Raw genomic sequence first — 23,478 nt, 5'->3', positions numbered from 1 at the left:
CGGCGCGCGCACCGCCGGGCGGGGCGGGGCGGGGCCGCGCGGCGGCGGCGGCGGCGGCACAAACATGGCGGCGGCGGCGGGAGCCTGGCTGAGGAGCGGCGCGAAGGTGAAGCGCGGCAGCGGCGGGCGTAGGCGCTGCGGCTCCCCCGCCGCCTGCGGGGCCGAGGGCGGGCGGGGGCCGCCGGGGACCCGCCTCGCCTCTGCCCTGAGCCCGCTGGTTGAAGTCGCCGCGGCCGCTTGCCGCGGTGCGTGGGGGACTGGGCGGCTCAGGCGCGGCTCTCCGCGGAGCGGAGGCGGGTTGGAAACGGGAAATGCCTCTTTTCCCACTCTTGCTGCTCTTCTGCCTTTTTTTATTTTATCTGTTTGTTTGTTTATTGTGTGGCCGTGTAGCACTAAGTTACTGCTAAGAGAAGTTGGTTCTAAGTCTTGTGCAACAGCCTGTAACTGGAAGACCCGGAGTGTGCCGGGGGGGAGGAAAGGGGCGCAATCTGGCTGCGGACTCTCTTGGCTATAAACGTTTTTTCCTTATCTAAACAGGCAAAAAACTGGCACAACATGGTTTTTCGTAATTGAGAGGCACTGGAAACGGCTGAAAGTCTTGGTCTGGGGCACTCGGCTACTTTCCCTGTGCGGAATGAGGAGAGGTGCTAGCCAGAGAGCTTCTCGAGAGTGGCTTTGGATGTGTTGTGGCACCTGAAATAAGGAAAACTGACCCTAGGCTCTCCTGAGAGTAGGAACTTTTTGGAAGCTAGCCAAATCTAGGACAAGTACAGAAATGAAAGTCACTGAGGGAAAGAGAGGGAGCTTAGGAAAACAGACCGATGCAACCTTTTTTATTTATTTCTTAGTACTACTACCAAGTCTACTACCATTAAAATCCCATGTTAAGTTGTAAAACAAGCAGAAAGAAGCCAGTAGGTTTGAGGCTTTTAACAGAAATTTGTGGTTAAACAATGAAAAAAACCCACGTTGTCTGCATGGGATCATCCTACAGTTTTTAAGATGTTTCAAGGTAGCCTTGTTATGAACGTTCCTTATGAACGTTCCTCTAGCGCAATCTCAGTACAATATCAAGCAAGTATTTGTTGAATGGTGTTCGCAATACGTATGCTTAGAAAAGCCTTCGTTCTGCTACTCACAAATGAGATACGGTGGAAGTGCCTGCAACTGAAAGCTTATTCAGTGGAGTGACAAGCTGGAATGGATTCTGCTGCAGGGAGGGGGGAAATGAACTCAAATGCTAACTTTCTCGAAACCTTTGGCATTGTTGCCAGCAATAGGCCTCCTATAATCGCCATAATCTGTAACAAGCACTGAGTTGTTTACTGTGCAGTGCCTCTGCTTGCTAACCAGGGATTTGGCAGGCCACCTCAGCTGATGTAGCCTCATGTACTTGCTGTGCTTGGCTGCCCTGAACATGTCAGCAATCCTTTTTTTTTCCTTAGTTTTTTTCCTTAGTTGTCTTTTTTTGTCTAGTGATGGTTAACTTTAGCAATTTCCATCTCTTGTTTGCCTTGGAGTGGTGTCAGAATCCTTGTGAGAAATATGAGAAGGGAAAGATTTCTTATATGAGCTACTAAATGGTTTGAATTAGGACCATAAAACTAAGGAAAGGAGGAAATGTTTGTTGAAGAACTGGGAGGAGACATCTCTGCAATGTTTTCAGCACTGCGTATCTGAGGTTCCCTCTAAATCAGTCTTACTAGAAAATTGGTATTTGTTTAGAGTATACATACTAGGTTCTGTGAGTTACCATTTTGCACTTCAGTTTTATGTTGTCTAAAAACATTTACAACCTACTTTGTTACTGCTCAAAAAGATTAAGTTTGTGCAGTAGTTTATAGGACAAAGTGGATTAGCAATTCCCACAATTTTATCAAATTAATAGAATGTGTTCATATAAATGTATAGCAAAGCTTTACACAGCTTTTTGAAACTATACAAGTTAATTTAATAATATTTGACTCTCACACACCAGTAAAGTGATTTTCAGGCCTCCTTGAGTCATGAAGGGCTTACCTGGCTTCCTTCACCTGAATGTCCAAAATCAGAACTTAGTCTCTACAGTTTCCTATTTTCTCTGCATGCGAATAAGACTCAGCAGTTAGCAATACAAACAGGAGTATCTGCTCAAAAAAAAATTGTACTTCCTACTTTGGACTGAACAAAGTGCTCTGTGTAGATTTAGTGGTGGTTTCACCTGCTTGCTTGATAATTCTACATCCAAGTGTCAAGTGCTGTCACAGGAAAGTATAGATGATGCCCAGAGTGCTACCAGTTGTTGTCTGAATGATACTGATTTGTCGGCAGAGTGTACCATTCTTGCAGCTTCAAAAGGTTGTGTATTCTTAAAAAGGTGTTGTGCATTTTTATTAGTATTGGTGAATACTCTGTGATTCATCATTAGTTTTGTCAGCATGAAAGAGAAATGCTCTTTGTACGTGAAATAAGGTAGAAAAAGCACAAAGTGCGTGTGATTTGTAGTCATGTAACTGTTCAAGAAGCTCATTGTATTGTGTGTGTGTGTGTATATGTACATTTTTGCCTCTCAAGCTTTCCAAGAATACAAGCTTGTGTTTGTGAATATTTTTACCAGTCTTGCACATCTGAGTGTTGACTTCCTACTTTAGACGTTCTGCATGCAGTCTCACTCCTGATTGATAGCTTCCAGAACACAATTACTGGGATTTATTTATTTGAAGCATTGCGTTTACTACTGATCGCCCAAAGTTTGCATTGCTGAATCTAGCCCTACTAGTTAGTATTTGTTTTATGTGGCCAGGAGGGCTGAATATAAATGAACTTTGAATGTTTGTAGGAATATCTGTGTTCTCTATAACAACGTCGTCTTTTTTTTTTCTTTTTTTTTTCTTTTTTGCTCATCTGTGACTGGTTATGCTAAAGACTTTGTAATTTCCCTACTTGGACATCTTGCCTCTTAAGACAAGAGGAGTCCATGGGTCTGTTTACATCTTTTTTTTTCTTTCTTTCTTTCTTTTTTTTTTAAGTCAGTGACGTGACAAGTATTTGAAAGTCAACATGAAAGAATGAATTATTAGAAGGATCAGAGGAATTTTGAGTTCCTGACCTCAAAGTTCTTGCCATTTTTTGAGGATGCTATCATAGTGTACGTTGCCAAAATGCCCTGTGTTCTGTGAGCTAAATAGTCTGTTTACAGTGCAGTTAGTATGCTTGCTGTGGGATTAGAAGTGCATGCTAGTAAAAATGTATTTTGTCAGGAATATGCTCACATACACGTTATTTTTATGGCAGCACAGCTGTGTCTGTTAGGGACTTCTGTCAGCAGTTGTCTTGGCAGGAACCGAGTGTCTCTGCGCTTTGGACTGATGTAGCAATAGGGACAGAAATCTGTAGCAGAGATGTGGTCTTTAGAAGTGAGCCATGTGGTAAGTTGGGTTTGGGGAGCTGTGAGAGCAAAGACATCTTTCTCTCTTGCCTCTTTTGAGATCACAGTCACTAAATCTATGCTTCTCTTCTGAATATTGCTTTTCAAGAATAAGCTTTGTAGCTTCTGTAAGCCTGTTACTTGTGGAGCCAGATTGTTTTTGTTACATTAACTTTTTTAAAACCCTAAGAAATTTTTCTATAGTTTAAAAATTAATTAAATTTCATACCTAGGATTTGTCGCTTTCCAAAGCGTGCTTTACCAAGTTAAGTCTTTGAACATTAAATTTATAGTTTCCCAAGATACTAAACCAGTTATCTATCCCATTATCTGCATGTCCACCCACCTAATAACCACCACCACCCACAACCACACATAACCACAACCACGTAACTTGCTTCCAAAAGCCACCATCTGTTCTGTTAATTGTTGTGACTTGTGGTATTTAGCCACATGTGCTTAACACCATTCTCCGTATGGTAAACTACTCTGTAGCACCTCTACTATCTTGACTGGATAACCTCTGCTTCTTGATACTATTTGATATTGTTGTGCATGAGTGGGGAGAGGCTGCTGAATTCAAGTATAATTTGCTCAATTCCAGTTCTGTCCTGTACTTTTTAAATAAATCAATGAAATAAGATAGTACTATGTAACTAATAATTAATGAATCAGCATACTAACTACAGAACTTAAATTATTATGTGGATAAGATTTCAATGAACTATGTAGAAATAATCATATGCCAGGACTTGGTTTGTGAAATGTATACTTACTCTGAAAATTATCAAGTGCTGAGTTTGGATATAAAAATCATAGCCTCAGTAAGGTTGGAAGGGACCTCTGGAGATCATCTAGTCCAACCTCCTGCTCAGCAGGGATCCTCCATGATATCAAAGTTATGCCATTTCATAGCAGAAGACTAATAATCCAACAAAAGAACGATCAAATTACTTGAAAAATGAGTTGTTGGCCCTTGAAAATCAAGGAGAAAACTTAATCTATTTTTAAAATTGAATGGTCTTCTGTACAGGTAAAGACGCCCATACATCTAGTTTGCATTTACTTTTATCATACATGTTAATAAAGAGATTAATTTTGCTGAAGTATACACTTACTAATAAGAATATCATAGCAGATTTTTGAAGCTGTAAAACAAAATATTACCAAGAGTATTTATTTGCCGTAAATATTAGAAATGACTGAGAAACTATTAATGTTTATAAATCTCTTGTAGAATAACATTGTAAGTGTTAGCAAAGTTCTAGAAAGCAATTGTTTGGGGTTAATAGATGTCAGATAAAAGAGGAGTAATGAACAGATACTTTCTTTTGGCGTGCAGTTGGGAGGGTTGCATGTTCTCAAAACTGTTGAAGTCAGAAACATTGAAATTAATCAGCTGTAGTTGTATTTCCTGTTCAATAACCAAATAAAAACATTGGGTAGAAGTGTTTATTACTGTCTGTCCACGGATCTTGGAGCGATAAAAATTCTGTTTTCTATTAACTGTTCTAATGTTCTGTATTTGTTGTCAACAGCTGAAAAGAAATGTGCCAGCGTACTTGGCTTCTTGGAAGGCTTCTCCATGCGTCTTTAGATCCTCCAAGTCGGGACTTATGCCAGATCTAGCCAGTGATGGAGTTGTCTGTGCTCCGCTTCAGACATTCACTGAAGAGGAGACAATGCTAAAAAATATGGGTACCTATGTTTTTTTTCTGTATTCCAAGCCATAGTACAGTTTACATAAATATTAATTTCTTAAAACTATTATAATGCAAAAGTGATATTTGATGGTATTGACTCATGTTCGTTCCAAAATGTCTGGTTCAGCTGAACTGAAATCCTGAAAGCCAACTGGAGCAGTTAATGTACACTCAGTATAGTGACAGATGTGATCAGAGAGTTTGCAATGTAGTCAAGCCTATATGAGACTACTTCAGAAGGAATCTTGAAAGCAAAAGGGGAAAGTGAGGGCCTGAATATCTGGGAAAGAGCTGATGAAAGACTTAAGATCAATTTTGTTTAGCCTATCTACAGAATTTGTACACTCAAAATAGCATGCATTAAAGCCTGAGACCATCTCTGTTAAACACAGATTAAATTTATAAAGAAAAAAGATACAGCTAACAGAATAAGTGGAATATTTGAAATACTTTCTATCATTTTTTTTTGGTCAACTAATGTCACAGGAAAGTGTAGCTGAGATGCTTTTGAAGTTTCTGAATCTATAAGCAGTATTTGTTACTTCAGAGTTTTCTAACTGAGTTTGGAAAACACTTTGATAAATGAGCTTTGTGGCACAATACACTGCTTTACATGAGCAGCTTCTGGGCCTTTAAAGTAGTTGTCTGGGAGACTCAAGGAATAATATACCTAACCTGTCAGAAATACTGCATTGCTGTTATATTGATCCTCAAGTGGAGTTTTAGAATACTTTTACTCTTTCTTTCTTTCTTCTCTTCATTACAGTGAAAAAATTTGCTCAGGAACGAGTTGCACCTCTGGTGAAAAAAATGGATGAGAATTCAAAAATGGAAGAATCTGTAATAAAGGGATTGTTTGAACAAGGGGTCTGCACACTTTTACTTAATCTTTTAGCCAGAAAATGACATTGTTAATATAGATTTATAGCTGTGCACTTTTCAGATGATGAAAAGATTGAGGTATATGATTCAAATGAACTGATGAGTCATTAAAAATTGTGGAATTATCAACAGCAGGGTAACCTTTCTCTTCTCTACTGTATTATTACTCTCTCTTTTACTGTAATATTCTATCCATCTCTTCTGTGCCTGTACCACATTCTTAATCTTATTTTTGAGTTCTCTATCTTTTCCTCTCTTTTTTCGTAGATAAGCATAATTGTAAAGAATCCTAGAACTGGCATGACTCTGGTAATAATGTTGCTGGAGAGGGGTACCAGGAGTCCTCTATGTGCTAATTGGGCAGCCAGTTATTGCAGACAACCAATTGATCATTCTTGGAATGAATTGGAACTAAATCTTGGTCTTTTCTACTATGAAACTTAATGTATGTGTTTAGAATGTCATTTTATGCAATGAAAATTCTAAGTATAAGACTTATTGCAGTTGTTCCACTGCAATTAGACGTTACAATTGTTACAGAAAATGTAATCAGATTAATTAGGTTGGTGATTGGCCTGTCTACTGCACATGTTAATTCTTTTTCTTGCATGAATTAACTGTAAACTTCTATGAGGAATTGTTAGTTTGTTACTTTTTTTAAAGGGAATTGAAGAAAAATAGGCCTTTTAGGCAAGGGTCTGGAAATAGTTATATTTTGTGGTTTGTCTTAATCTCTTGTCTTTAGTATCAGCCTGGGCTAAGAAGGTATTGACAAGAACTAACAAGAAAAATTGCTGTATTTTTACTCTTAGCTGATGAGTATTGAGCTTGAGGAAGAATATGGAGGAACTAGAGCTTCATTTTTTTCAACCATATTGGTAGTAGAAGAACTTGCCAAAGTTGATCCAGCTGTAGCTCTTCTATGTGAACTCCAAAATACACTAACTAATAAGTTGTTCACTGTATATGGAACAGAAGAACAAAAGAGAAATTACTTGCCCAGAGTGGCTAAAGATATGGTGAGTTAAAGTCTCACTTTACTAAATTATAATATAGTTTTAAATAGTTATGTAATGTTAATGATTAAGTGGTCAACTGCAAGATTAGAAATATCTTTATATATAAACTTTGAAACTCTTCCTAGAGATGAAATCTGTGGTGGTGTAGATATCTCCTGGTCATTAGTAGCTGAAAGGTTAAAAAGTGGAAAGACGCTCATTAGTTTCATTTTAATTTAATTTACTGTGGAAAAGAACTTTAAAGCAGTTGATTTTGAGATGCTTGTAACTACACAGTGTTTATATTCTTTATCTCCGCACCTGTAACTTAGTTACTTTGATGTTTAAGTTAAAATATTTTAATTTAACAGGCTTATGCTTGTTTATAATTATTTTCCTTTCAAAGCTAGTTACATTTGCCAATGTATACAATAACAAGTAAAATTATTTTTTCTCTTCAATTGATAGATAGGCAGTTTCTGTCTTTCGGAGGTTGGATCTGGGAGTGATGCATTTTCTTTGAAGACCCGGGCCGAAAAGAAGGGAGACTACTATATCATCAACGGCTCAAAGATGTGGATTAGCTTTGCGGAACATGCAGGAGTTTTCTTTGTAATGGCAAATACAGATCCTGCTTTGGTAATTTCCTAAGGAATAGTTGTATTTTCAGTGACAGCTGATAATATATTACTGTATTTGTATAAATAATCTGGTACTAAAGGTTGGTATTCTTTGCACCTTTTCGTAGCTGAAAAAAACATTTTGTTGAGAAATGTTTTTAAAGGGGGAACCTGCTGCACAGTTCAATAAATTTCTCCCGCTAAAATAAAAATGACAGAATTTTAATTGCACAGTGAAGAGCACAGCAAGCATTGGTGTTATCCTAGGTCACCAAAGAACAGACAGTCTAAGTCCTTCTGACATTTCTGACTTAACTGGCACATTACTGTTATTAGAAGGTGAACTAGAACTTAGGCTACATGCAATGAAAAATTAACACGTGTGTAACAGTAAAGTATGTTTATGTAACAAAACACAAAGCTGAACATTTGTGTTTCATCACATACCAACTTGGATATAGGTAGTAAAGATTCAAAAGAGTGAACTGCAGACTTTAAAATGCACTATACCAGAACAGAAGAGCAATAATCAAATACAAAACTAAATTGCTTACTTTTTTAAAAAACTTTAAGTATCTCTTTTTTAAAAGTTTATCTTGAAGATACCTATTTTTAAGTTTCAAAGTCGTAACTAATAAAAAGGAAGTTGTTTTTCTTTTACTCAGTGGAACAGTTGAGCATCCTGTCGTTTTCTTTCTGAATTTGAATTTGTTTGTTTAAAAGCAGACGGGTGATTTGAGTTCTACCTAAACTGAAAATAGATTTAGTAATACAGTGTCCATATTCATCAACTACTGATCATTGCCTAATCTGGAATTGTTTCTTTAATATAACATTTTACAAAAATGTGTGATAAGTATTTATCTTAAGTTATAAATTTGCTTTTATGTTTAAATATTTAAGAAGGAGATTAAAAGTTGATGTTGCTTGAAGTTTAAGTAACAGTTGACATAGATATAAATGAAAGAACAGACCACTGTGGAGTTGTATATTGAAATATACACTCTACACTAGCAGCTCCCAGTTGGTGAGACAGTTTGTCATTAAGGTGGTAAGGGCAGAAGAAACAGTAGGCTCACCTTTAATAAGAGACAACCCTTCTACAAGAATCACAGCACTTTTCCTTCCTCTGTCACCCTCTAATGAGAGGAACTGCTCTGCTAGGGACAGAAGGAGATGGGACCATGGCCAGGAACACCTCGCGTCTGTTCGTCTTGTGGCCCTTGTGTTAAGAGATGTGGTGTTTTGGGGGTAGGGGAAGGGACTGCTGTGAAATGTGAATGAGTGAGAAAAGGAGAGAGAAGAGAGAGTAACAATAAATGAAGAGAGAAAGAAACCACTATGAGGTCAGCTTAAGCGGTTTGGGAATCACTGTACTGTATTGCAAGAACCTATTTTAAAAGACTTCAGAGGTGTGAATATTTTAAGCCTGTGCTTAGAAGATGCCAGAATTTAGACTAGCTATACAATCTGTGTTGTCATGTGCTTTTCATGTCCTGTCTAAATCATGAACTGAATATCAAATTATTAACTCTTTGAGCTTTTTCATAAAAAAAAAATCATAATAACTTCAGTGCTTTATTAAATATTTTCCCCACAACCTCTCTGGTGTAAAAATACAGTACTAGTCATGTTCTACAGACCAGAAGCACGTGGAGAATGTGCCCTTTAATTCTGGTGTCCGCTTACATCTTTTATAATACTTATTAGGATATAACACTCTGAATATTCAAATGCAGTCCCCAGTGATGTCGGTCTTGGTAGGGAGTGCTCATAGTTTGGACAAACTCCAAAGGAAATGTATGTTGTTTGCAGGCCTCTGTGAGAAGTATATCTGAAGTAATTGGGCTTAAGTAAAATCCTGCATCCCGTAGACTCAAGTGACTGATGGTGGTAGGGCCATTATTCAGCTGACCACGTCAGCCTAAAGACATCCTCTGTTTACTTGCAGTCCTTCATTTAACTGTGACATATTCCAACAGCAAGCAGTAGCTTCAGTGCACAGCTCTGACTCGCTTTCCCAGAGACTTCCTGTATAGATAGGCACTATAAAAGATAGGTGCCTTTTTTTTTTTTTTTTTTTTTTTTTGGTAGTACCAGTCTCTAGTCTTATCATGAGAACTTTTAAGGTTTTTATTGTATTTTTCCCATTACTTTTTTTTTTTAATATAGAATGGTATACTTTGGCCTTTGTTAAGCTATAATTAGTCCACATAGAGGGAACAGGTGATGGTACCAGTGCTTTATTTAGTAATGTAATATTAAGCAAGTGTGAATTTCAGTATTGGAATGAGGTATTTGGACCCCATTTGCTGATACTGTTTTTTAAAAGTTTTTGATTATTTTTTAATTCATCTTAGGGATACAAGGGAATTACATGCTTCATAGTAGATCGCAACACAGAAGGACTACAGGTAGGGAAGAAGGAGAATAAGCTTGGAATTAGAGCATCCTCTACCTGCCCAGTAACATTTGAAAATGTTAAGGTATGGTAAGTTATTTAGCTGTTGAAACATAGTTTGTGCATAATTTGAGTATGGTCATATGTAAGAAAAGAATGTTAAGTAAATACCTGATTTTATTAATTTTTTTTTCTATAAACATACTGAGTATTTGCCTTTATGTGACTTTCCTCCCCATTCTTTCACAAAAGATCTGAGAGGGATTGAATTTCTTAAATTTTGATACAGTTTTTGACTCGTGAATTAATTCTGAATAGTTAATTATCGGTTTATAATCATTCATATTGGAGAAGGTTCTGATCATATACAGAATTAAATGTCTTATGTATTTTATGCCTTCATTTATGAGGAACGTTTGATTCATCTGTGAAACCTGCTAGCAGTTGCAAAGCTGAATAGAATAAGAATAACCAAGTGGTTTTATTCTGTAGGTTCCCGAGACCAATATCCTGGGACAGGTTGGGCAAGGCTATAAGTACGCAATTGGAATGCTAAATTGCGGAAGAATAGGTATTGCTGCACAGGTGGGTACTGGATGACAAATTGACCGTGAGCCAGCAATGTGCCCTTGTGCCCAGGAACGCCAATGGTGTCCTGGGGTGCATTAGGAAGAGTGTTGCCAGCAGGTCGAGGGAGGTGATCCTGCCCCTCTACTCAGCCCTGGGGAGGCCTCATCTCGAGTACTGTGTCCAGTTCTGGCCTCCCCAGGACAAGAGAGACATGGAGCTACTGGAGAGAGTCCAGCATAGGGCTACAAGGATGATCAGAGGGCTGGAGCACCTGCCCTAGGAGGAACAGCTGTGAGAGCTGGGCCTCTTCAGCCTGGGGAAGAGAAGACTGAGGGGGGATCTTATCAATGTGCACAAGTACCTGAAGGGAGGGTGTCAAGGGGACGGGGACAAACTCTTTTCAGTTGCCCCGTGTGACAGGACAAGAGGCAATGACAGAAACTGAAGCACAGGAAGTTCTGCCTGAGCGTGAGGGGGAATTTCTTCCCTGTGAGAGTGACGGAGCCCTGGACCAAGTTGCCCAGAGAGGTTGTGGAGTCTCCTTCTCTGGAGATCTTCAAGGCCCGCCTGGATGCAACCCTGTCTACCATGCTGTAGGTGACCCTGCTGAGCAGGAGGGTTGGACTGGATGATCTCCAGAAGTCCCTTCCAACCTTACTAATTCTATGATTCTATGACTTTTTAATACTGAATGCAGTCATTATAGGATTTTGAATTTGGGCTGAAACCTACAAAGTATTGAAAGTCTTAAAGAGTAAATATTTAGAAAATACTTCATGAAAAACTCTATTGCCACTAGATGTCACTATTCCTGTACCTAAGTTACAGCGACATACTGAAACGATAAATGGCAAAATTCTCATTTAGTGACATGAGCAGTAGATTTAAGAAACATTAAAGGCAATTAGTTTGCCTTTGGTTACCTACTGCTACTGAAGTATATCAACGTTCTTCGATTATGTTCTAGAAAACTAACTCTTTGGAAAATATAATGTACTGAGAAGCATAGTAATGCTTCTAGCCATAATTGTTTGGGATAGTCAAATGAGATCTTATGCTCTGTAACTTATTTTAAAATCACAAAATAAATATGAATTTTTAATATCAAAATTTTCTAGTTCATTGCTGTGCTTGAAAATAATATATTATGGCATCTTTGGGAAAAGTATTTGTGGACCTTTGAGTTATTTAAAAATACTATATTTTCTGTAAACTACATTTGGATCTCAAACTGCAGTTTGTTTCAGGAATCTGGATTCAGCAATGTGAAAACTTGCCATGAACTATCATATTTTCAATTTACCTCTAAAAGTAGATGCAATTAATAAATGTCTCTATTTTTTTATTTTTATTTTGTTGTGGATTATGTTGTGCTATAATAGATGTAATCTTTCTGTACTATTATTCTCCCTTATCTTTTACACAGGTCTGCAAACAGCCCAGGAGTAACAGGTCATCCTGAAGTTTAGGCTTTCCACACAGCAGTATGCTATGCTACTAAATGGATTGGCTTTTCTATCTTCTATCCTTTTTAAAGATTATCTGTGATTAAACTTTGTTTGATATGGCATTTAAAAACTGGAGCCATGGGACACATTGTTCCTGGAGATATAAATAATCTAGATACTCTGGCAGTAAAATACATGATCTATATTTTACTCTAATTACTCCAAGTTACACTTATAACCTCATTAAAAGTTAAGGTCAAGTAATTGTTATATTTTAGTTACTACTTTTGTTGGCACCTTCAAATGAAGTGTGCTTGAATGAGCAAGAATGGCAGTTCTAAAGCCCTATAGTATTGATTTTAGTTTTGCAGGAGAAATAGTTTAAAGACAGTTGACATCTTAAAAATATAATTGCAGCTGTGAAAAAAGTTTCAGTTAGTTCTAGTGCAAAGTAGTTCTATTATTATAGATGCTGAAGTTGGCTCATCTCTACATGTCATCTCTACATACCAAATCTGATAGTACAGCTAATCTGTGGTGTACTATATTACTTCTTTATGTTCATTTCCCATTTCCCTTTTTCTTTTTTTGCTTTTTTTTTTTTTTTTTTTTTAGAACCTTAAACTATTAGGGAGTGATGCGGCAGTGCACCAGGCTCATCCCTCATCCACCTGGCTAAAGGGCTCAACTTCTTTTCTCTTTCTGTTTTTTTTCTTCTTTTCTCCAGCCCTTGAATTGAGCTGGGACTCCTTAGGAGTGACCTTACAGCTCAGTAGCTCTGAAGTTACGCAGGGGTTATGGTCTATTTATGTATCTGAGTCCCATCAAAGTCACACTAGCAAAATGTGTGTGTGTGTGTGTGTGTGTGTGTGTGTGTGTGTATATATATATATATATATATACTATTGAACATCATTAAAAGTAAATGGATGTAAGCTGCTTGATGACAGAGCAGACTGTCATGCTCTAGTATCCTATCATGGCTTGGAAAAGTTTTAAGATTACAATTTAACTACTTACTACTATTTTTTTTCCTTTAGTTCATGTCATTCATTTCCATTTTATTCTTTCCTTATTTTATGTTTCCCTTGATGTAATTTTCTATTTTTTGTTTCTCTTATGAAGAAACTAGTTAGAAAGAATGCCTCCAGATGGATAGGTGGTTATGAAATTAAATCAGCTGATTTTATTTACTACCAGTGATATATTCCAAGCTATATGAAAGGCAGCATCCTTTCTTTACTGTGTTCTTTGCAATGTAATATGCTTCTCAAAATTCGGTATTTTCAAAGTTGTAAAACTTCTAGTATGCTTCACAGATTTCATAATGCTTGTTTAATGCTGACAAATTGGGAACTACATAGATGTAAATTAGTTTCTTTATAAATGTTAGCGTGTATTTTTCTCAGATCATGTCCTCCAGGATTAGTATATAATGCACTTAAATGTTTACAGACAAAACCAAGATCTTTTCAAATAATTATATCTTCATCCTGAGGCAAGCATTAATTCTTGTTAGCATTAATAGTGGATTATGGAGTGTTATTAAAGAAAAAACTGTGGCTTTTTACTGATGACATTCAAGATGTGAGTATTAGGTAGGATGAATTCTGTTAACATTGCGTACTTGAGACATCATGTTCAGAGACAGAGTTCAGAGTACTAGTACTGCAACAGCTAGCTTCTTATTCCTTGGTCAATGATTTTGATCCAGCTCAACTAAGGAAGATTAAGTTTTCTTCTTAGTTACTGTTGATGCCTTGTACAAAATTCACTGTTGTGTTCTTCCAGTTCCTCGTAAGCAACTGTGTTCTGCTGTTTTCCTTAGACTGAGGAAAGTTTGTGGAAAGACAGTGGGTCTTCTGAAATTATTCTGTCAATGTGTTTTTTTTTTTTTTTCCAGAAAATGCTAGAACTAATGCTACGTCTCCTTTCACTATACTAATTCTCTAACTTCTAAAATAAATTACTGATTCTGACATCCTGGTATCTTCTATAAAAAGAGAAATTATTTTTAATGTGAGAATAATTTTAAATAATCCTTCAAATCATCTTTCTTTTAATAATGTAACATATCTGTAGCATTCAGTTTATAGTCATTTTCCTGTGTAATTTTCCCAGAAACATTTAATACTTGAGAAACCGTATTTGACCGATAACTCAAAGACAGGCGGCGTTTTTATAAATCTGTTGCCTTTAATGACAGGGTTTCTTTCAGGAGTATGGAATAGACTTCAGTCCTCAAACAATTATTTTGGTTATGACTTACCTCAGTGAGTCTAGTAATTGTTAGAACTCTGGCTTTTGAGATTCTATACAGAATTTTTATTATATTTTGGCTTTATGTAATTTTTAATAATCTCTAGGTAGGAAGAAAACTTAACTTTTCTCTTGAATATGAGGCTTTTTAGCAAGGCAAACTCTCTGACCAGAAGAATGACTGCTATCTCCATTGGATGCATTCAGATAACTAACCTTTTGCTGAATATGTTATTTGTTTCTTGCAGATGTTAGGATTGGCACAGGGATGTTTTGACCATACAATTCCCTATACAAAGCAGAGAGTCCAGTTTGGCAAAAGTGTCTTTGATTTCCAGGTATTTGTCAGTGGATATATGGGAAGTTTTCTGCAAGAGAATAGTAGTTATCACACAGTATGAAGTCAGTACAACAAGTAATCCGATTGGCATAATTTGTGCTTCATCTTGTGTTGTGTCTCTACTCTTCAGTATTTGTGCGTTGTTCAAAAAAATTTCAGATCAACATTTATTTGTCATGTAAAATATGTATGTTTATGCAAATACTATATAAAGATTTAAAACTTCAGTACATATTTAATGTAAATCTTTTGATAATATATTATTTGCATTTGAAAATATACACATGGAACTGTTTTTGGTTTTTAATCTCAGTGTGTTGAATATGTCAGTGTTTATACCCTTTTCATGAGGTAGGGGAAGGTATTTTTCTGGAGACATTAGAAAATACAAAGATGAGGAAAACCGATTGAATTACTAGATTTCCTGTGTTATACAAAGACATTTAGTTTTCATGATTATATCTTAAAATGAAAAAAGACTCTTTGTTACAAAAATGATGTATAGGAAGATGTATAAATTGCAATTACTATAGTAGTTTCCTCGTTAAAAGAAACCTACGTCTTGGCTGAAGAGAAGGAACATTAATACTACTCGTAATTTATAGAAATTTTAGGAAGCATCCGCAGATAACTAGAAGATTATTGGAACCATGTCTTTTGAATGGGAAATAGGATTTATAATTGTCTAATAATTCTGTTGTTTTGAGCCACATATGTATTTTTGCAAATTTTAGGGAGCAATGTTAATGTTGGGTAAATTCTAGTAAGATGAAAAATTTCATTGTATTTAGGAGCAAGTTGGACCTCTAAATGTTCATTTTTCAATCATCTTAATGTTTGGATCTTTTTACATAAACCTATTCTTCTATAATACCTACCATTCAGAAGTGAGCTCCATCACCTCTCTCTTCCGTGTGAGCCCATTCACCAGTCATGTCCTCTATACTTCTATGCTAGTCCTAAATCTTCTCTCATGGTTATGGGGCCGGGGAAGAAATAGTTGTCCCCTTGCTAGTTCCATCCCCACTCTCCTTGTTAGTTTCTTCAAAGGGGGCCTTTTCTTTGAGTCTTTCTGTGTTAAGCTTCCTCAGGGAACTAGACTTTTTAACATAAGAATTTTCTCAATAGATAGCTGCAAAATAAACAAATTTGGCTGAAGTTTTCCTTGATGTTCATGAAGGCAGTTAGGTTCATGTTACACCCTCTTACCTAGTCAAGATAGATTGTGTAGGCAAGAAGTTCCCCAGTACTCCTGAATACGAGAAGAGGGAAGGAAAGCATGGGAGTGCAGTTCCTAGAAAGGACTTCGGCTCAGTTTTTCCCGACTACGATATAGATGCAGAGGCATATGGAATTACTAGTCCATCTGGAACTTTGTTATTTTAGAGTATAGGTATGTTCCTTTGAGAGCAATGGTTTTGCTAGAAGCTCCAATTAAATACTAGTCTGTCTGACTTGCGGCCTGCTTATTACAGGGGATGCAACATCAGATAGCTCATGTGGCCACACAATTGGAAGCTGCAAGGTTGTTGACCTACAATGCAGCTCGGCTTGCAGAAGCAGGAAGGCCATTCATAAAGGAGGCAAGCATGGCCAAATACTATGCTGCTGAGGTAACTTAAGTTTATTTGTTGCTTCTGTTACAGACTGAATGGATTTAAATTCATATTTTGCTGTGAAATTTGTGGATGTACTTTTATCTTGTTTCTCACTCTCAGTTCAATAGGGAGTGTAAAGCAGGCCACTGAAGAATAAACTGCTCAAGCTCCTAAATAAAATTTTGAAAAATCAAACAACAACATTAGAAAAAAAAAAGTAAATTAGCATTTTCACTCATTCACAGAGATTACATTCTCTCAGAATTCTTTTTGTGGTTAGGGCAATGGCATGGATAAAAGTCGTTTTGAGATCATGTCAACTCTTCTGGTCACAATATGAGTCTTAATAGAATTCAGAACCAGGTGTGTACAGGATCACTCATTCCAGTTGCTGTTTTGAATACTGCTACTACTACTCATGGTCAGTACAGAATATGAACTATTGCAATAACAGTGAATTCTACATGTCCTCAGGTAAGTGATATAAGAATGATTCTTGTTTGTATATTATCATATACATATCATATTAGCATATTATTTGTGTTCTAAAATAACTTACATAAAAAAAGTCCACTTTTCTAGTTACTACTTCAATTATTGTTTTGGTTTAAATAGCTTCAAAGAATAAAGTCTGCTACTACCTGTGTGAAGTTAAATGCTGATACTTTAACTGTGAAACTCATTTTTCATAGGTTGCAACACTCACGACTAGTAGATGTGTTGAATGGATGGGTGGTGTTGGATTCACGAAAGATTATCCAATTGAAAAATATTACCGTGATTGCAAGATAGGTGAGTCACATGTTTTTACTCAGTATTTCTTGTAGCATTACTCAAGTTTGAGCTTGAATGACAGACTGGTTTTTTTCATTATTATTTAAAGATATTTTTCGCTTGACACTATAATCAGGACTGATTTAAACGTTTAGCTATAAGGAGGTAAAACTTTAAGTATAAGGCCTAGCTAAAATGTTTGATTAGATATAGATAATACACAGATGCACATTTTGTCCTGTTTCATAGAAAAAAATGAAAATTCAGCTCATTAAGCTAAAGAAGGTATCTGTGTGGAGTTCTATTTTCAAGATTTCCTTATTTACAAGTCTAATTCCTAGACCTAGTCATGTGACATTTCCAACAGTATTATCCTTTACTTTTATTGGTGATATCATTTAAAAATACTTAAATTTTATTGGTTATTTAGGAATTGATTTTCAGGAGAATTTCTTGCTATTCAGTTTTACCAGCAGAAAAGGATTTTCACTCTTGTGGACAATAAAATATTAGCATTTATGTAAATATTAATTCTGCTCCCAAAACTTGCTCACCAAATCTTCATAATTGTAAGTGTTCTAACTGGAATGTTAGAACAAGAGCTTGATCTTTCTTCATATATTCACTGCCATTTTATATTCTTCTAATTTATATTCTTCTGATTTCAGGTACAATATATGAAGGAACTTCAAATATCCAGTTGAGCACCATTGCAAAAAGCTTAGCACAGGAATACTGAAACCATAAGGACTACTTGACTGTTACAGAAATTATTCCACTGAACATTAATCTTGAATTTTACATTTACCTGTAATTATAAAATCCTAAAGGAGATAAACCAAAAATACGTTGTCATTGATGAAATCATAAGGAAAACCATGAATTTACATTTCTTGATTGAGAGTAGTTTGTGTGAAATCATGGAATTCCATATTCAATTCCAAGTCATGATAAAAATATGTAATTGTATATCTTCTGACAACCTTCTATATAGTACACTGATTTAAATTAATTACTTTAGATTTTACAGTGTATCTCAATTCTGAGATTTCAAAACAAAAACAAAAGAAGCAAATTTTTGCCTGATGCAAAAGGATGTGTTAAGCTGCCTGGGAGAAAAAAAGATTCTGGAAGTGTAGTAGAGCTGCTGTTTGTTCTTGATACCCCATATTAGCAGGGGGTGCAAGGAGAGGTGTATGGAAATAGAAGTGATGGTTTCCTCTCTTCCTGGCTGAGCGATTCCTATGGAGTTGCTGTAATTGAAGTAATTTTTATAGCAACCCTTAGTGTATTCTTAAGTATATCTTGGTAATTAAGCCCTTCCAGCCCCAATTTGTAGTATGAATGGTAGATGATATCTACCACCCTTTCCAGCCTTCTTCAACTGTTAAGGGTTTTAATCTAAGGGGCTGTTTACAGTTCTCCTTTTATAAAAGGTTGAGTTGAAATCTCTGTGAAATGGGGTTAAAAAAGACCTAGTGGTTTTGCAAGACAAAGATATAAGGGAAGTAATAGGAATTCTGTAATACCACCTCACAGTAGCTTTTCCATGTTCAATGCATTTTACATAGAAAAACCCTGAGGATTTAAGTGAGCATTAGTTAATTTGCAAATGAGAACTCTCTCATGGAAGTCAATAGTTCTCTACAAGGAGAGAAGAGTGTTTCTCCATTTGAGATATCCTTTCCCCTTTTGAGGAGAAAAGAGAGAATTTTTTTATATATGTATGTGTGTATACGCACACACACACAATATTTTTCCAAGAGTATTTGTTTTATGTCCCTCTCTGTTTACTCTACTACTATGTTAGAAGTATTTCGTTTACCAAAGAAGTCTCCTCAGCGTTGGAGAGCTAATAAACTAAGAATCAAGAGACTGAAAACTTAGTAGCTGAAAAAATAACGCTGGTAATGAGAATTTGTTCAAGTGTTTTGGTGGAAAGAAGAGTTGTGTTTTGGCCAATTTAGAAGAATCTAATTTTTAAAGCTTACTTTACTGATGCTTTGCTTTACTTTACATCACTGATGCTTCACTTTGAATAGGGCTTAGGCTGAAGGGATAGGAATAGGGAGTCTGAAGCTCCCAAAAGATTTTCTAGTTAAGCTAGGAAAAATGAGATTTAACTAGTTTGATGCATGTTGAGTGAAACAAGCAGATTGTAGTGTGTAATACTATACAAAGAAACAAGCAAGACGGGAAAGCACCATTAAATTTGTAAATTGTTTTCTAACTTGTTGTCAGCCTAAAAGGGAAGTAACTACTTTAGTGAATGACTCCCCCACGCACCCACTTTGCCTGTTGATAGGCAAAGGATTAATGTTGTAATTATCCTTATGCCTAAGAAGCAAGTACCTTCCATATTTTTGATCAATAACTTGGAGATTTGCAAAATACAGGAGTAGAAGGATAGACTAGATGATATTTGAAGGTTTCTTCTAGCTGTATTATTAAAAATGCATTTTAGGCTTGCTTTCAGCTGAACACAGCCCCTGAGCATATTATTAGACTAGTATGAAGACTACATTCACTGCAACAGCTAACTATAATTATTCTACTCAAAATGTTCTACGTGTGAGCCTAAAGTGAGTATAACCAAGCTACAAAATGTTTGTTATATTGAAGAATATGAGTATATTAATAAAGAGAGGCAGTCCTTAACGACAGTTTAGCCTGCTTTGCTAACATGAGTGTCAATAGAGATCAGATTTTTGATTCATACTGTTTAATGGGTCTCCTAGTTTGATATACTGTCTTAGCCTGGCTTCTGGAGTTTTGCATGAGTCTAGGAAGTAAGTGAGTGGCATTACTCACCTGAGTTAACACAGTGCTAAAAGCAAACCTGTTATGGATCAAGTTTTATGGAGAAAAGTACTGAGCTCCCTGAAGGACTGCTAAAAGCTGGCTGTACAGGGTTATGTAAAAGGGCTATCTCTTTTTGTAGAACTCTCAGGAAAGCATTTTTTAAAAAAAATACTCTGAACAAATCAAAATAGTGTGATTTCCTGCAAACATAAATTGCATGCTATACTCCAGGAGACCACCTGAATAGCCTTGTCAGCTAATTAACAGTTCATCTTATAAAAGGAAGGCCAATGATTTGATCAGTTTTATAGCTGTGAATGTTTTGTGTCTCTTGGTTACATATGCTGTGTTCTGTAAGTGCACAATATCTTCTGAAAGAAATGTATGCATTATATTTGGTGCTTGTCTATGAAGTTCTGTGGAGAAATATGCATGTATGAATTGTAACCACTGAGTTCCACTGGAAAAAGCATCATGGATTGTCATAAATCACACTTCTACATTTGGCACTGATAGGCTTAGGACTGTCCATGGTGGTTGGTAGATTGTAGGGCTACAGAGGTGGTATTGTGAATGTTACAAAGCTTTCAGTGATGACGACAGGACTTAAATCTATTTTATGCAAGCACTGTGTTTATTGTAGTTAGTTTTCCCTTTTTATGCCTCACTCAACCCAGTCAATCTAATCTATTGCACTGGAACATCTTCAGTAATAGAAGGTTACAATTGTTCTTTTCTGGTTAGAAAAAATGACATGTATTGAGAATGTATAAAAAAGTGCATGCATTTGGTATTTGGCTAAATGCAATGCTAGTAGTGTGTGTCAGCTGAAGTTCTCTAATAATTTTAAATCTTGTCCCAGATCTTGTGCTTTTTTCATATGGGACACAATGAACAGATTTTTTTTTTTTTAAGTACTGTTCTGGTTCATGGTAAAGCTCCGAGACAGATTTGCAGAGCAGGGTTTAATTGCTGCATGGAAATTACTCAAATAGAGCATTTTATGTGATATTTTCTGTGGTGATGTTTGTTCTTTCTTTTTTTCTTTTTTTTTTTCCATATCAAGATTTTTAGAGAAGTCTTATGTGAAGTATAAAACATATAAGCTATTTAAAGATATTGATAAAAAGTTTTCAGCTTAGACAAGAAAAATGAAGGAGCTTTGGGTTGGCCTTGTGGTCACCATTGCAAACCTCAATACTGAAAAATAACACAGTTACGTGATTTAGTGCATTTCAAGTAACTGGAGAGAATTTTACATTGTCCGACAAGTAGAGCAAAAGAACAGTAGGATGAAATTAAGAAAAATATAAATTAGTTGGATATGATGAACTAATGAATTATTTTCATTAGATGGTGCAATGATCTAATTAAGATGAGAGCACTATTGTTTGAGTACTACACTACAATAGAGGAAGTACCTAAGGAAGTAGGAGCTGCTGATGTGCTAAATTAGAAGATTCATAGGAGAACAGAGTTTTACATTTTTCCATTTATTTTCCAGAGATTTACAGAAAAAGACTTGCTCTTTGTGAGCCTTTTACTGTTTAAAGAATATTCCAATTAATGTATTGCATTTGGAATTACATTACATGTCCATTTGGAAATCTTGGTGAGAGACCATTTCCAGTTCTTCATACCAAGAGAATCTCAATTTGAAATGCAATCTGGTTTGAAATGCAGTCTGGTTCTCAAGAAGCTGTCTGACTTTGAGCTTGTTGATTGAATATGTGAGAATTGAAAAAAACATTTCTCCTTTACCCCGAAGTATATTTACTGCACCAATGTGATAAATCTTCTTATAGGAGAGTTACATGAAAATGGTTAACAAATACCACAAATACTTCATAAATACTACCTGTTATGTTATTTCTATACAAACTATTGAAGGAGGCACAGATCAAATGAGAGTTGAAGGGAAGATGAATATATATTACATGATTCCCAAGGAATTTTCACGTGATTTGTTATTTGTTATTTTGAGTTACTGTAGTTGTAGAGTGTTTTCCAATGAATTGTCCTTGTGTTTGAGATGTAATTCTAGATCTAGGTGAAGTGGAATGGCTGGAATTCTTAACTGTATGCACTTGGCTGCCTAGAGCTAAGTGACACAGTCAACTGTATGCACAGGATGAGCAGGAAGCAAGTACATTCTTGGTTTGCTTCTAACCATTCTTGCTAAGTACATTTTGAAACTACACACAGTCAAGTATCAATGCATAATTAATCCAGAGCCCTAGACTAACAAATAGGAATTATAAAAATAGGCCAGTTTTAAAATCAGTCAAAACAAAGTCCAGCTTTGCAGCATTGAGGGTGGTTTCTCATCTGATACCAGAGACATTATTAAGCTGCTTTGAAGTCTTGACATTGATTATCCTCTAAAAATACTCTATTTATGTGTAATGTCTCTGTAACACATTAAGTTACCAGAACTAGCCAGTGTGTTTCCTAATAGCATATTTCATAAATCAGAGTGTTCGAATGTTAACTGATCGTTGATATGTTAAAGTTCTAAAAAATGTGCAATGTGCAATGTTACATTTTTTCTAGTAAAAAAAAATCTTACAAAGCATTTTTTTAAATAGAAATAAAGATATAAAGTCTCAACAGGCAGCCGTAGCATTCTTGTATATTATTCTCGTTTTCAGGATCAAATGGATTTACATCTTTGTGAAACTATTCTTCTTCTAAGTGTCGTCTTAGCTACATTGATACTAATACTAGAGGACTATGCACATAAAGAAATCTCATTGACTTTGCTAAATACTCTGACAAAAAACAAGCCTTCCTCCCAAACAGAAAACAGTATCTCTGTTTTCAGAGATAAGTAGCCAAGTAACCAGTGGTTTCAGAAGAACTCATTATCAAATGTATGCAATGGGGATTTTTTAAACATCTGGACAAACAATTTAATGAAAAATTTTGTGGGCTATCTGGAGAAAGAAAAACTATTACAAGCTGTAACTACTATTTTGCATGATGCTGTGAAGGAAGAAATCCTAAGAGTAGCAGGAAAACCTAAAATACAGCAATAAATCCTTAACTTTCACATTGCTAGCTTGTTTATTTGTGGGTTGCCTGACCAGGAAATTAGCATGTATGAACTGAAAAGTGAATTCTAATCTAGCCAGCAGAACTGAAGGCCTGCTTACAGTCTGCTTGAAATGTGACACAAACCATTGTCACAGTTTGACAGTTTTAAAATGTCTGTTATAAATCAACAGATAAGACGGGACTGCTTTTGATATGCTTAACAAAGAAGAAATGTCAACTTGCAGATATTAGCAGGACTTAAAATTAGGCTAGCTTCATCTGTAAGATGTCTAAAGGGTCATAATGGGAAAGTGCTCATTGGTGTAAAGAGCTGGAACGTTTTTTAGGGCCAAATGCAAATTAGCAGATCAAGAAATATCTTAAATTTTTCCATCAACGGTACAACTATTTTTCCTAATGTTAATAGGACAGAGAGAAGAGCTGAGCTGCGATATGATCAATTCGTGTTTGATTTGTATCCCATGTCTCTCTGGGCTGAGTAAGTTTGGTTCTTTTGGTTTTGAAAAAGTTTGCAGTGTGAAGCCTGCAGTACTCTGACTCTCTGCTTCATAGGAAAGAAGAAGCTCTGATACATACATCCAGAGCTGGCGTTTTTCTGGTTGCAGGGTTCTCTGTTGCCT

At 36.1% G+C, this 23,478-nt stretch overlaps 1 protein-coding gene across 3 annotated transcripts; it reads left to right on the top strand.

Annotated features, from left to right (window-relative positions):
- The first annotated feature begins 36 nt into the window (after positions 1–36).
- On the top strand, positions 37–22,858 carry ACADSB (acyl-CoA dehydrogenase short/branched chain). 3 transcript variants are annotated; one of them, XM_062579773.1, is made up of 11 exons: positions 37–106; positions 4,945–5,104; positions 5,876–5,976; positions 6,804–7,010; positions 7,458–7,628; positions 9,970–10,095; positions 10,503–10,595; positions 14,536–14,625; positions 16,103–16,240; positions 16,918–17,017; positions 17,668–22,858. In XM_062579773.1, the coding sequence occupies exons 1-11, from the start codon at positions 65–67 to the stop codon at positions 17,736–17,738; spliced, it is 1,299 nt and encodes a 432-aa protein (XP_062435757.1). In that variant the 5' UTR covers positions 37–64; the 3' UTR covers positions 17,739–22,858. The 3 variants fall into 3 exon arrangements, with proteins under 3 accessions (XP_062435757.1, XP_062435759.1, XP_062435760.1); XM_062579775.1 differs by lacking the exon at positions 37–106 and adding an exon at positions 3,375–3,407; XM_062579776.1 differs by lacking the exons at positions 37–106; positions 5,876–5,976 and having other exon boundaries at positions 5,020–5,104.
- The last annotated feature ends 620 nt before the right edge of the window (positions 22,859–23,478 follow it).

This window comes from Rhea pennata, chromosome 7 (assembly GCF_028389875.1).
Source record: "Rhea pennata isolate bPtePen1 chromosome 7, bPtePen1.pri, whole genome shotgun sequence".
Classification (NCBI taxonomy): Eukaryota; Metazoa; Chordata; class Aves; order Rheiformes; family Rheidae; genus Rhea; species Rhea pennata.
Note: the sequence above shows the minus strand (reverse complement) of the source record. Positions and strands in the feature narration are given on the sequence as shown.